Genomic DNA, 14,331 nt, shown 5'->3' on the forward strand with positions numbered 1-14,331 from the left:
CCAGCCCACCCCAACCACAGCAGGAAAAGTGGGTGGTTTTCAGGAAAGCTTCTGGTCTGAACTTAGAAAATAGCTGTCAGCTCCATGCAGAGATATTAGAACGCTGTCTTCGCTCCAGCTGAAGCGCTGAGAAAAAGTCACCTGCAGGGAAGTTCCACGTTACGTGTATTTTGCTACTTTGTCTGCAGAGTTATGTGTGTGTGTGATTTAATTAACAAATGACGCTCGTTGGACTCAGGCCAGCCAGGGGTTCACTGTTTCACTTCCCAGCCTCAATGGGAAATGAGAGGTCTCAGAGCACCATGGGACTGCGATTACTGCTCACTCCTTGCTCTGAGCTGAGGGCTGCCTTTCCCAGCCACCCCTGAGCTCCCATAAAATCCCTCACCATCACCCCCTTCAGCAGCATGCGGTGCTCTCAGAGCTTTATGTTAGCAATTCCCATTGGCCTTCAATGGCAACATGTAGGTAGTATCAAAAAAAACTTCCCACCCACTTCCTTCTATTGGGTTTAGTGACTGTATGCTCCATTGCTGGTCAGGTGACTCATTGTCTGAAAGATTAAATTTCCCTTACCCAATTACATAAAATATTAATTGAGCCTATTCTGCCTTGATTCAGGTCACGTGTTTCTTTTTATAGAGGTCTTCCTCTTTAGTGACATAAGCATACTTGCCTCCAAACAGAAAAAAACCCTGCATACATATTACAACAAACACAGAACTTGCTGGACACTCAGTTTAAGTATATCTTTGCATTTAGGTAGATCTCTAGATCCCTACTTAAAACGGGAGACTTCCCACTTATGAACTGCTTTTTCTTCTCCCAAAAATACCTTCTCGTTGGAAGGAAGATCCTTGAAAACATAATATTGAAGATGAAGCGGAGCCTATAGTGCTCAAGTTTACAACAACCCATTCACTCATGCCACCCAGTTATGACTTCTCCATCTTTTTGTGGCTTTTATTTTGTAACTGCCCAACTATTGCAGCAGTCTTCCCAACACCATCTGCCTCACTGCACATACTGTCACTGAAACAGATTGAACTTCTTGCTCTCCCATTACCAATACAAGCAGGGGGATGAAAGGATTGACACAGCCCTGCTGAAAAGGACTTGGGGTACCAGTGGATAGAAAGCTGGATATGAGCTAGCACTGTGCCCTTGCAGCCCAGAAACCGACTGTATCCTGGGCTGCATCAAAAGATGCATGGCCAGCAGGGCAAGGGAGGTGATCCTGCTCCTCTGCTCTGTGCTGGTGAGGCCTCATCTGGAGTACTGCATCCAGATGGGGAGTCCTCAGTACAGGAGAGACATGGACATGTTGGAGTGTGTCCAGAGGAGGGCCAGAAAATGATCTACTGAATGGAACACCTCTCCTATGAAGGCAGGCTGAGAGAGCTGGGGCTGTTCAGACTGGAGAAGAGAAGGCTGTGAGGTGACCTAAGAGTGGCCTTTCAGTATCTAAACGGGAACTACAGGAAAGAAGGGGACAGACTCTTTAGCAGTGTCTGTGGTGACAGAACAAGGGGAAATGGCTTTAAGCTCAAAGAGGGGAGATTTAGGGGTGGATATAAGTTAAAAATATTTTACAGTGAGGGTGCTGAGGCACTGGAACAGGTTGCACAGTGATGTGGTTGATGCCCCATCCATGGAGACTTCCAAGGCAAAGCTGGATCAGGCCCTGGGCAACCTGATCTAGCTGTGGTGTCCCTGCTCACTGCAGGGGAGCTGGACTAGATGGCTCTCAGAGGTCCCATCCACCTCTAAGGATTCTATGACTCTACCTCATTTGGCTGCTAGCTCAAGCCCAATGACAGCATTCTGCTACCAGCAATTCCACTGCTAATCACCTTCACAGATAATAACAACATAATTTTAAAACAAATTTTTAAAAATGAAAGGAAGATGGGGTGCCAAGAAAAAAAAACAAAGCTCAAACCACTACATCCTAAGGAAGAGGTTTTAAACTAAAAGTGGAGAGATTTAGATTGGATATTAGGAGAAAATTCTTTACTCAGAGTGGAGGCACTGGCAAAGCTGCCCAGAGAAGCTGTGGATGCCCCTTCCCTGTGGGTGCTAAAGGCCAGGTTGGATGGGCCCTGGGCAGCCTGAGCCGGTGAGGAGCAGCCAGCCCACAGCATGGGTTGGAGCTGGATGGGGTTTAAGGTCCCTTCCAACCCAAGCTACCCTATGATTCTAAAAGCCAGCCCTCCTTTCCAAATGCTGATCAGGATACCAAAGCACTGAAAAAAATAAATTTCTAACTGCATCACCTACATGTGAAAGCCTCCTGAGATAGCTGCCAGGACCAGGAGGAAAGTGTCTGGGGAGTGCAGCCCAGCCCATATGCCAAAATTCAATTTCTCTTCCCTCTCTGGGACTTTTCTATCACCCTGGTGCATATTCCAGCCTTTTTCTGGAGGGCACACAGGGACACACTGAGGACTCCACAGCACTCCTGAGGAGGTGGGAATGCCTCCTATCAGCAGACTGAAGGCCAAGGTTTTGCTATTTAGATTGTCCATGTCATCCCTTTGGTTTTATTTCAAAGCGATGAGTTCATTTGAAAAGTACTGCTCAAAATAGATAAGCATGGCAAATTACAGCCCTGTTTAGGAACTTACACACGAATGTAATATTAGTAACCAAAATGTATTAGCAATTTCTTTTAAAAATTACTATCATAGCCATTTCTATGACGGTCCCCTAAATACAAACTTCTTGTTTTTCAGATGGCCTGACTGTGGTTTTATAAAACAACAAAAGACAAAAATCTTTTCATAAATTCCAAATCAATTATTCATAAAAAAGTAATCTTCCCCTAAATTAAACTCAATCACTTTCCTTACTGAAAGTACGTGCAATGCTAAAGCTTACTGCTTGGAAAGCTGCAGATTTCTAATGCACAAATCTGAAACAACTGTCCTACTAATAACTGACATCTGTTAACAGAACTGTTAACAGTCTTAGTTAATAAAGTATCATTGATAATTCATTAATTCAGTTCTTGCCCTTAGATTTCTGAACATTTTCCACTATTATGCTTATTAAACTTAATATACAAATATGGCTGAATGCCTACAAACAGATTATAGTTCTCCAAATAACTTGCCAAATACTATCAAAGTGCTACTTACGGTGACAAAATGACATGCAAGCACACCCATATGTTAAAAACATAAATTATATTCCAGCAAAAAAAGTGGTAACCAAATACGTAATTAACGCACGTCTTTTGAACTGGTATGAATGAGTGAAGGCTGACTGATAGGCTGCATAACGTCTGTTTTCCCCTCTGACATACACAAACAACAAACATTCTCTTGGCCCAAGGATTTCAATGTTTTGAAATTCATTTCTTTATTTTTTAACACTACTGAGAAATGTTTTGGGAAATATCTGTGACTGGTTAACGTTATAAGAAGTCACATTTTATTCTGCGTTCTGGCACACACAACTCCTAAGGACAACTTCCTTCCTTGGCTACATATCAGGCTGCCCACGGAAGGAACGCTGTAGCTCTGAGATTGCCACCCTTGTGTCAAACTAGGCTGAAGCCTGTGAACGAGTCCAGAAGTCACTGAGGGTAGGAAAAGCAGCAAGAGACCACTACACGAACACATGTGAGATGACAGTATGTGCCTGGTTTGTAAGGAAACAGGGCTTCAGAGGTGAGGGAAAAGAACAAGGTGGTGCGTATGGCTTGAAAGTTTCAAGAGCTCAGAACTAATTGCAACAGAGCATGCAGGTTATATAATCAAACATTAAACGCCAGTTCGTTAGGCACCGCTTGAATGCTGCTCTGCCTGGAGCAGGGCCAGCAAAATTCAGCTGCCCGTGTTTGAAGAACTTGTAGGGGCTAATGCAGAGTTCTTCAGGGAATGGGGGAGGCACATGCCTTCCGTGCACAGCTTGCACTGACCAAAGCACTGCTGTGAGTATCACATGGTATTCAAATGGCTCCTTAGAGAACAACACTTAGCCTAGGAGAAAGTTAGGCACCCCTTCTCAGCAAAACTACACCCATATCAAATTCCAGCTTTCAAACACAGCTATTTTTGCCGCTATTATCTTGCGCTGTGCACTGCTCCTGGAACTGAAAAACGTGACGTCCAGAACAGAGAAAACAGAGGAGCCACGTGCATGCTTCCTTATCAGATCAAAGGTTTCCTAAATCAAATGGAAAGCTGTTGTGACTGCTCTGCAGATAACGTGAGTTGGGCAACGGTGCAGCCCACCTGACTGGATAAGCGCACATATCTCACAGAAGCGATCCCCATGTAAGCTGGCATGTAAGAGCCTACAGTGAAGTAGCACAGGAAACAACCCGCTTTTCAAATTACCAACTTAAAACCCAAGTCAACAGGGAGAGCAGCAGTCACGAACGCTGTCAGGGGGACAGGCAAGGAACGTGAGTTATGAGATGGAGACTTTTACTACTCCTAGCAGACAGAGGGATATTTAAGCAATCCTAGTTAAGGCACCTTACCACTGCTCTAAAATGTCAGGTAGAAGCACTTCTCTTCATATCATCACACAAAGCACCAAAACTGTATCTTCAGGTAAAGGGAAGCACCCTCAAATTAGATGCACTCCACTCCGAAGTTAAGCATGAAACAGGTGGGTTTATTGATACCTCCGCCTGCTGAAAGGCCCAGGGAGTTAATAAACATCAGTATGTGCAAACTGATCTGCAGAATCAAAGCCAAGGGTCAGAGCCTGGGATCACTCAGAATTTCAGGGGTTCTGCATCTCTGGAGGATGAATCAGAAGTGACCAAAGAACCACTTCAACAAAATAACTCTTCTGAAGAGTTTGGTTAATCTGTTTCAGCAATGCCCAGCAAGATCCAAAGCAGAAGTTACAAACTCCATGCCACACTGTAGCAGGTAAATCAGATCTCAGGAAGCTACAAATGAACATTTATATACCACTCGGGTCATATAATTAAAAAATAATAATAACAGACGTGTACCAACTTCTTCTTGGAAATATCCTAGGTCAAGATCACGCTTCAACCCCAAAGGGAAATGCTCTGCAAGGTTAGTTTATTTTATATATGTTCTCAAATGATCTTTTATGCAGTCTTAATTATAGAAGCAATTATTGCAACAATCATACTTGGGATATAATTCTATTAAAAGTACCAAGGAACTTCACAGTGTTAAGCCAACTTCTTCTTCTACGAATAAATTGCAAAGGATATTATTTCTGGGACAGAATAAATTCTTGGAATTAGTGAGTAACTTATGCATCATTCCCCTGCTCCAAGAACACATTCTTTATTTTATCATGACACAGTCAAGTTATTAATCTGCTGCCTTCCATTTCAGCAATGTGAAATGCTGTAAAATGCACAGACACCTGCATTACAGCACATTTCAGTTTCACTTTATATCAGTCATAAACATCTCTGCTTTGGACATCTCTCCAAAACAAATGCTCCAAGCACACTGTGTGTAGCATTCAATTTTATGAAACTATAAAAGTTCTTCACTGTTAATTACACAGACAAATGTCTCATCACACATTTGGTTACCAGGATAATATAATTAGTTTTCTACATTAACCTTTCAAACATAGAGCCTGAATTTCAAGTTGAAAGCATTGTAAAAACATTCAGCCTGGAGGTATATTATATTTCCGCTTCTTTTTGTGTTGATAATAAAATATTATGACTGCAAAGAAAAAAAAAACCAAACAAACCAACAACAACAACAAAAAAAAAAAACAAGCCAGTGTGGTATATGCAAAAGATAATCACAGACAGCCACCTTTAACCAGGGCTGTCCACAAAGCAGGTAGTACTGTCCCCTCATGGGTCAGTATCTCCAAGTCTGAGTTAGCAGCCTTGACAGAACATCGATGCTGATCACTGGTTGATGCTGAAAACAGGTCTGTCTTAAATCTCCATCATATTCAAGGTTTAAGCACTTCACTCTGGGCTGCCTCCTCCTCTTCAGACTGAGCACTCTCCTGATTTTAGACAAATAAGCCCTTCCTTCAAAACATAAAAGATGGCAGTCCTTGCCTACAAAACACAGTAGCAACATATTGATCCCAAATTTTGCAGAGGCTGTGCATCCTTTGCTTAGAAAGATGCAAACTCTCATTTATCATTTTATGAGAGCCAAGGATCAGAAAAGATGACAGGTCACAACATCTCCCACAAACCCAGCTTCTGCATCACACATGCAAGCTTCAACTTCATAAGCTAACCAGGCTCCATTTACAAGTAGTTGGGCTTTACACTCATGCAGCCAACAGGAGTTGCTTCCAGCACTACACTGCTCTTGAGCCCAAGCTCCCTCTAATTTGCAGCCCTGTTTACACAAAGCCATGTTTTCCCCATGTGTGCAAAAAAAACGTCACCTAGGTTCAACACAGCTTTCCAGGCAAACAGAATTCTTCAACTTACTCACTGTGTGGGAGTCAAAAGGAAAAGGAAAACCTCTTTTCAGAGGTCTGTGGGGACAGGACAAGGGGAAATGGGCATAAACCGGACCATAGGAAGTTCCACACCAACATGTGAAGGAACTTCTTCACAGTAAGGGTGATGGAGCACTGGAACAGGCTGCCCAGGGAGGTTATGGATTCTCCTTCTCTGGAGATACTCAACAGCTGCCTGGATGCCTACCCTGTGCAGCCTGCTGCAGGGGGCCTGCTTTGCAGGGGGGCTGAACTCAGTGATCTCCAGAGGTTCCTTCCAACCCCTACAGTTCTGTGATCCTGTGATTTACCTTAGAATCTCCCCTCTCCTCATGGGCACATCTCGAGCGTGCAATCAGAATGTGCATATTACATTCCAGACAAAGCTTCACTGCTTCGTTTGTCAAATGACATTAACATTTCCCCTTTTCTGCAGTGAATAGTTTCAGTGACATATTTTAACAGCCATTTACATACTAACGGCTGCATTGTATTGAGGCCTCAACAGCTGTAGTCATCCCATGGATCAGTCAAAACACCTACATCAGAGAACAAACTTGACTCTAAAGCAACAGCAGAGCACTTATGTGGATACATTTCCAGGTTCATTTTCGGCATAAATCTTCAAAATTAAGTGAAGCAGGGATTATAACTTGAGACTCATTTTTATTTATTCTCAGAAAGAGTGGTAAGGTACAGCAACAGGCTCCCCAGGGAAGCGGTGGAGTCACTGTCTCTGGAGGTGTTCCAGGAAAGGGCAGATGTGGCACTGAGGGCTGTGGTTAGTGGGCATGGTGGGGATGGGCCAGTGGTTGGATTGGATGATCTTAGTAGTCTTCCTAACCTTAGTGATTATCGGGCACGCTAAGCACACTAAGCTGGGGAAAGTATCGTTCTCCTATAATCTCTGCAGCACAATGAAAAATTATCCCATGCAGCAGGAAATTTTTGAAAGAAAAACTGGAATGCCACATCCAGCCACCTCAGATCTCCTCTGAAAGGTGGGAGCTCAGAATTGCAGCACTTTCAGCTGAGTTCAGTTCCTGCCACTGCTTTGCCCACATCTCAGATCGCCGCCTTTGTCATTAAGAACCTAGATAAAAGTGGACACCAATGTAAGCTACTGAGGACAAAGCAGAGAAGGCTACATGAGCTCTCAGTAACCTACTGAACCCAACTCCCACAGGAAAAAAAATGCCTAGTTCACAAATCCTGCACAGCTATAAGTTGTACAGTTGAGTCAAAAATCAATGGAAGGTGGAAACTCGGGACATCTCTAGAAAATAAGTACCTCCTTCTTTTCATAGCAGCCGAAGGTAGGCTCCAGAACTGCAATTCTGGGCTTCAACACCTTCAACCAAACAAGAAGACTGTCCTCAGAAGATAAAAAAAAAGCCTCAGGAGAGGATGTAACTTAATCAAATCACTTAGTCTGGCTTGTGGCATCAATGTCAGCACTGACTCCTGTACATTCTTAGAAGTATGCTGGCTTTAACAGTTAGTTGCCTAACTCCTGCCAAAGCTTCTTCATGGCTTAGGGTTGAAGAAAAAGCATTCCAAGTAAATCAGACCACACCAAAAGCGCTTACGCAACACAGAATCGAAACAAAGTTTAGTGGCCATCTTCACACTTCTCCCTGGAAATGGGTGTAGGGAAGTAATATTTGCTCAGAATTTGAATGGTGAGGAGCTAAGAAGGGAATTTAACACTGCTCTCATCCTTGAGTAAATATTCTAACCACCATAAGATTCCACACTGTCCGGGGTGTCCCTCTCTTCTCAGTTAGCTGCTGACCTCTAGAAGAGCATATGGCACAATGAATTAAGTAGATAAAGGCATTCTACCCGCAGCTCGACTTCAGGCGCTGCTTCCCATGCTCAGGACCAGTGCTACTCACTGACTCTAGGGGGCAACACACACAGACTGCAGAAACCTTAAAATCACTCTACAAAAATGTTTAGGCTCCCAACGCAGCTAAGGAGAGTCAGACAACCCCGAATTTCTTGCTCTGAAGGCACCTGCTTTCCCCAAAGCCTGAGCATAGCAACCAAGAGTTCCCTTTGTATGGTAAGAATCATTATTGTGGTTCAAAACTTTGCCCCGATTCCTCTGAATTTTGCTCACTGTCCTTTCACAAGAGGTTCAGCATCCAAAAGAGGTCCTGATGGACCCAGAGGGGGTCTGGAAGCAGGAAGACACGTTCTACAGCAGAAGAGTTATGGAGGATAACAAGCACACAGGCAGGAAAGATAAAGGTTCACAGATAACTAGTCCCATCATGCTATACTATACATCATGCTGCAGACTATATATTACTTCTCTGTTTTCTTTACACATTTTTAACTGTTGATTTAATTTAATTCTCCCATGGCAGGATTAGCAGGCAGGCTACAGAGGTGAAAGGACATTACATTAAGACAGCACATTAATCCTCTATCCCACCCAAGGCAGAAGCAAAACCAAACAAATAGCAGCTTCCTGGAAATTGAATTTCTGTTATCCAGATGTCAAAGATGTAATACCCCAATTACACAAACTATTGCCAGTGAAGCATGCCAGCAAATATGCAATGTAAATGGGGTGAGCACAGAGCTGCAAAACTGCAGAGTCAGCATCTGGCTCTCCGACTGAGTGATAATTAGCACTGTGTGTAGACACTAATAAACATTTACGTCTGAAATTACAACTTTTAGCAGCGTTAATAAAGGATATATTGGCAATTCGTAGAATAAAAGGGTCTTGAAAAGAACGTCATATTAAACAATGGCAGGCACTTCCTGTGCTTGCACAGAGATTTTTTTTTTCCTCCCTAATTGCAAATGGCCACACTACGTTGCTCTGAAATTAATCAACACGAGCACATACCTAAAGAAATGGGTTGTGTTTCTTTGGTCTCCCCATTAACATCATTGCTGTAGTCAGAGATCTTATATATCTCATGATGGTAATCTGGAATGAAAAACGATAAAAAAAATTAGAACTCAAGTGATCTGGAAAAAATGAACACTGAACACATTGCTACAGTTTTACTGCATAATTTATCAATATATCTACAGTTTATTTCGTGTACATCAAATTAACCACAGAAAATGTGCTCTGTATCAGCACCTCTTAAAAAAAAAAATAAGATAAAAACAACTTTGTTTGCACTGCAGAGCTCAGATAAAATATTTCACAGATTTCAAGGAATAGCTATGCCTGTCCTAAATTACTGTGTTCATTTTCACAGCAAATTATCCCACCAGATGCCAATTATCTGGCTTCTTGCTTTACAGACAGAAAGCAGATATACAGTGAAAACTCCACCTTCCTAGAAACCAAGAAAACTCCCAAACTTCATCTCAGTAAGAAAATCAGCAATATACATCAGAGGTGCATCTCTCAGCCACACCTCAATGTCAATGACCTATGAATTCTGAGGAAAGGAGGCTCAGGGATATTTACTTACAGAAACAAATGCCCGCGACGACCCTAAAAATATATATTAGCATCTTATATTCAGAGGTGTTACAGGATACACACACAAAGAAAATTAAATGCATTTCAAATGAAATGATATTTTGCTGTGAGGGTCTCTGCTGTAATAATCACCAGCACGTGTGCAGTAAAAACAGCTTCGTTTACACGTGGGTACAGAAAGAATTGTAATTACATGAAAAAACAATATCTAAGGGCAACTCTCCTGGATTCTATTTCTGACTCTGCTACCGACACGCACTTTGTCCTTAGGCAAGTCACTCAAGACTAAACAATATATTCAGTGCCTTGAAATAGCTGCCTCATCACCAAGCCTCTGTAGAGCTGAAGCCCTCCCAACACTCTGTTAGTCCCCTGAAAACCAGTTCTTACGCTTACCTGCCTCACAAAAAGTGAGGTAGGGATTGACTCCTGGAAGAGCATTTGGAGGGATTGAATTAAGGCACAAGAGAAAGGAAGGGCAACACCAGCACTCCTCCTCTGAAGAGGAACACACCTGCCTTTCTGACAACAATCAGCTACAGAATTCTAAAGGTCTCCAAGTCAAGCATTTTTTTGTTACACGCTGTTTATTTGTACAGTGTGACTGTCTTGATGGCTCAAGAGGAGGAACAACCCAGTAAGTAAACCAGAATCAAGCATAATGCAGCACCACAAAAGAAAGAAATGTCAGCAAGTTTTGGGGAAAAAAAAGATAAAGAAAGGAACATACTGAAGTCAGCAGTGAGGTGTTAACCAAGTAAGTAGTGCTGGGGTTTTCTGAACCATGAAGAGGGAGAAAAGTGTATGGGCAGCCTGACGTGTATGGGGTAAAGGTGAAATATGAGCCACAGTATTGAGGAAGTAAAGGCTGTAAGTATAGAATTTATGCAGACTTCACTCAGAGCCCATTAGCTTTTCTTTACATTTTCTTACTTGCAAGTTCTGCTCAGAGTGCACGTGTAGGAACTTGGAATTAGACGACTCAGAGATCTGCATAACTCAGACGTATAGTTTACATGTGGTTTCTCCTCTAGCACTTCCCTGTGTGTGTCCAGCTGGGCACCGTCCTCTTCTGCCTTACAGCTGCAGCCTGGAAGTCACTGCTTTGCACCCCCGAGGTGCACTCCCTCTCAATCTGCTCACTGCTCATCACGCTGATCAGGTGCTCTGACGCTTTTGGGGACTGGGCACCTTATATGTGAGGGTTAGTAACAGGCTGTGTTACAAACAGACTGACCTAGCATCCCATTTTCTCTTTGGTTTCCTTCTTATGCCTCGTGTCACAGTCCAGGCGCTGTGAAATCCATATCAATTTCACAACAGTAAACACTAAACTGTGACATTACTGAGCGACTCCAGCAAGAGGCAAAGGCCAATTACAAGAGACAACTATTTATCCATAATTATCTTCATAATCAACTGTGATAGAAAAAGGGTACGTGAGAAGAGACTCACATACAAAATGTGATGTTTATGCCCTCCACTCTCGAAGTGCAAACACGTTTCTCCAGGATGTATTTCTTTCAGCATGCCTTTCTACTTGAATTTCTACATCCAGAAGCAGACCCCAGATAAAGTAAGAATTGCTAATAATTAACCACCATAAATGAATTTATCCAATTAAAATGAAGTTAAACAGATCGCCTTACACATTGAGGAATATTTAATCCTGTTAGAACTGAGAATTTGCACAATATTAATACATTTGAGACAGCACACATGTTCTTTTTACAGCACTTTCAGGAGAGAAATAAAACCAAGGCTTCAATTTCAGTTTTGTTCGTCTGCACGTTTCACTTTCCAGCACTGCACAAACTGCCTCAGAACATCTGATGCTAAGAAACCCCACAAACCAAACCTATTCCTGATAGAAATGAACCCCTCCGGTGGCTCTGCTGATGTTTACAAAACCTCCAATGAATTTCAGACAAGTCTGACCAGTCATTGTCCTTCTATTTTGAGCAGCAGCATGTGCAGTGCTCCAGACCCTCCTAGAGTTAAAGCAGTTATTTCAAGCGAGCTCATTTCCACCTTCGCATTTCTCTGCTTCTCATCTGATTTTGCCACACTCCTTTAAAGACCTCACCCCCCCATCCAGCAAGCACCAACAGTCACCCCCCCATTCGTCCCTAAGCGTGACATTACCCCAAAGCAGTCACCTGCCCTGAACTTGGCATGCACCACACACACACACGCAGCCTTTCTGGCAGATATTTCAGCTCAAGACTTCACGACACGAAAGGGGAAAAATAAATAAATAGGGGAAAAAATAAAATTTCTCCCACCAAATCAGTGAGGACAAAAGAGGCAATCAGCTGGAGCAGCGCGGCATGCTCGGCCAACACCAACCCTGGGGCTGGAAGTCCACCTGTTAAAATGACTTCCAGCAGCTGTAGCTTTGAAAGAAAAAAACCCAAAAGCACACAGAGGACTGAATCGGAGAGCCGCGTTTCTTTCCCGACATGAATCCAAAATATTTTCCCAGGGATCCCTTTAGAAAATAGTCTTTTTTCCCCCCCCCCCGAAAAGCAAACACGCACCAAGAGAACAAGTTGCATGCCAGCAATTCCTCCTCACCCACGGACAATTAATTAGCTGCGTGGATTTTAATACAGCCACCTCTGTGGGGCTTCGCTTTGAAATACGTGTGTAGGGGAGGAAAACACACACACAACAAACCCACAGGAGTTGAATACTAAAGAGCTCCGGTGCTGCCCAAGTGTCATTATTTCGCCAAATTCTCCATTTCACCTTTCCTCCCCCCAAGGAGGATTTGCAATGAAACGCGATCCAACTTTATTCGGTAGGAGATCTCCCTGGAAAGAAACAAAACACGTCCACCTTTGGGGGTGGCTTTTTCTCGTTGTTGTTGTTATTTTCTCCCTTCTGAAGAACGCAGATCACACACACACACACATATATATATTTTACGAGAGAGAGAAGGGAGGTATGAATACGATGAAATAAAGAAGAGCTGCAACGCTTGGGAGAGTTGATTCCAGAGTTAAATAATAAATACGAGGAGGGAGAGACACAGCCGAGCTGGAGGGAAAGGAGCACGCACATTTCATAACACCCCGATCCCAAACCCGGCCCCGTTTATGCAAAAGTCCTCTTCAGGCACAAACAAACAGACCAACGGCACAAAGCCGCCCCCTCCCCGCCGCCACTTTACCTTCGTTGATCAGTTTAAAGCTTTGGGATTTCCTGCTTCTCTTCCTCTCCGTAAACTCCATGGTGCGGGCGGGAGGGAGGAGGAAGAAAGGAGGGAGGAAAAGGGGACGAGAGGAGCGAGGAGGGCGGCCGCGCGGCGGGGAGCCGCAGGACCAAGGTCCGTCTTTTTAATCAGCAAAATAAACGCAGCCCGGGAGCTTTCGGCTCCAACTGCAAATAAAGGGATTCGGGACAAGTTCGCTCCGGCCCCCCCGCCTCCCCGCGGCGCCGCCCGCCCGCCCAGGCCGCCCCAAACTTTGAGGGGAAGCGGGGTGCGGCGGCGGGGGGGAGCCCGGGGCGATGCCGGCCAGCGGCGCCGCCGCCTCCCCCGCCGGGTGCGCGGCCCGCAATGGCTCTGCCGCCGCCGGCACCGGGACCCCGCTGCCACCTGCTGGGGGAAGGCGGCGCACCCCGCCGAGCGGGCCCCGCCGGTTTCCGCAGGCCGCCGCCCGCCCGCCGCCGAGCCGGCCCGCCCGCCGCCTCACGCCAGGCCGGGGAGGCTGTTGGCCCCGCGGCCAGCCGGGCCTCGCGGCCGGAGGGTGGCCGGAGGGAGAGGGGCTGAGAGGGCAGCGCCATTTTGTGTCCCCCCCCTCCCGCCTCCCGCCCCTCGCCCGCCCCTGCACACAGCCGCTTGCTGGCTCCCTCTGTCGCCGCCGCTTCCCGCCCCGCCGCTCCCTCCGAGCTGAGGGCCCTGGGCCGGCGTTGCGGCCCCGGCTGCCCGCGGGCAAAGGGTGCCCGGCTGCGACGGAGCGGCGGCCCTCGGCGCGGCCTGTGCCGCCTCAGGGCTCTCTGAGGGCCTGCCCCGGGCCCGCGGCTCGCTCAGGGCCGGGGGGTAACTTTCGGGGTGATACGAAGCGATCCCAGCCGGATCCGGGCCGGTGGTGAACTCTGTGGTGGTGAAGTTGTTGCTGTGCAAGTGGACAAAATCCAGCTTATGTACCCCAGGAGCAGGGCTGGGCTGGAGCCCACGAGCTCATCACAGCCATGCGCCTGTTCGCATTGCAGAGTGCGGTGAGGAGTGCTCTGAACCCTGACACCGGGTTTCACACTCAGTAGTTAAACATGACATCCCATAATAAGAGTCCCAGTCCTCTGCAGGAGTGCCTGCCAGCCCTCAGACCATCACCCAGTAGGTCACCATAGCCATATGGATGATCGAGACGCAGCTGAACTTAATGCTTTATCCACCAGCTGATGCCTCCAGCCGTACTTCTGGCTCGCTTATT

The 14,331-nt window shown here is 45.4% G+C and overlaps 1 protein-coding gene across 2 annotated transcripts in view; it reads right to left on the reverse strand.

The window, feature by feature from the left end:
* Nucleotides 1–13,140, reverse strand: part of BEND7 (BEN domain containing 7) — a 48,136-nt gene extending 34,996 nt beyond the window's left edge. The window contains exons 1-2 of one of the 2 annotated variants that reach the window (NM_001282235.3): nucleotides 13,068–13,140; nucleotides 9,299–9,382 (exon numbers count right to left, since the gene is read on the reverse strand). In NM_001282235.3, coding sequence (NP_001269164.1) covers nucleotides 9,299–9,382; nucleotides 13,068–13,128 — 145 coding nt within the window. In that variant the 5' untranslated portion in view covers nucleotides 13,129–13,140. Of the gene's footprint in view, nucleotides 1–9,298; nucleotides 9,383–12,575 lie in introns of both variants that reach the window. The other variant, XM_040700468.2, reaches the window with a different exon arrangement.
* Between the last annotated feature and the right edge of the window lie 1,191 nt (nucleotides 13,141–14,331).

Source organism: Gallus gallus, chromosome 1 (genome assembly GCF_016699485.2).
Source record: "Gallus gallus isolate bGalGal1 chromosome 1, bGalGal1.mat.broiler.GRCg7b, whole genome shotgun sequence".
NCBI classification, from domain to species: Eukaryota; Metazoa; Chordata; class Aves; order Galliformes; family Phasianidae; genus Gallus; species Gallus gallus.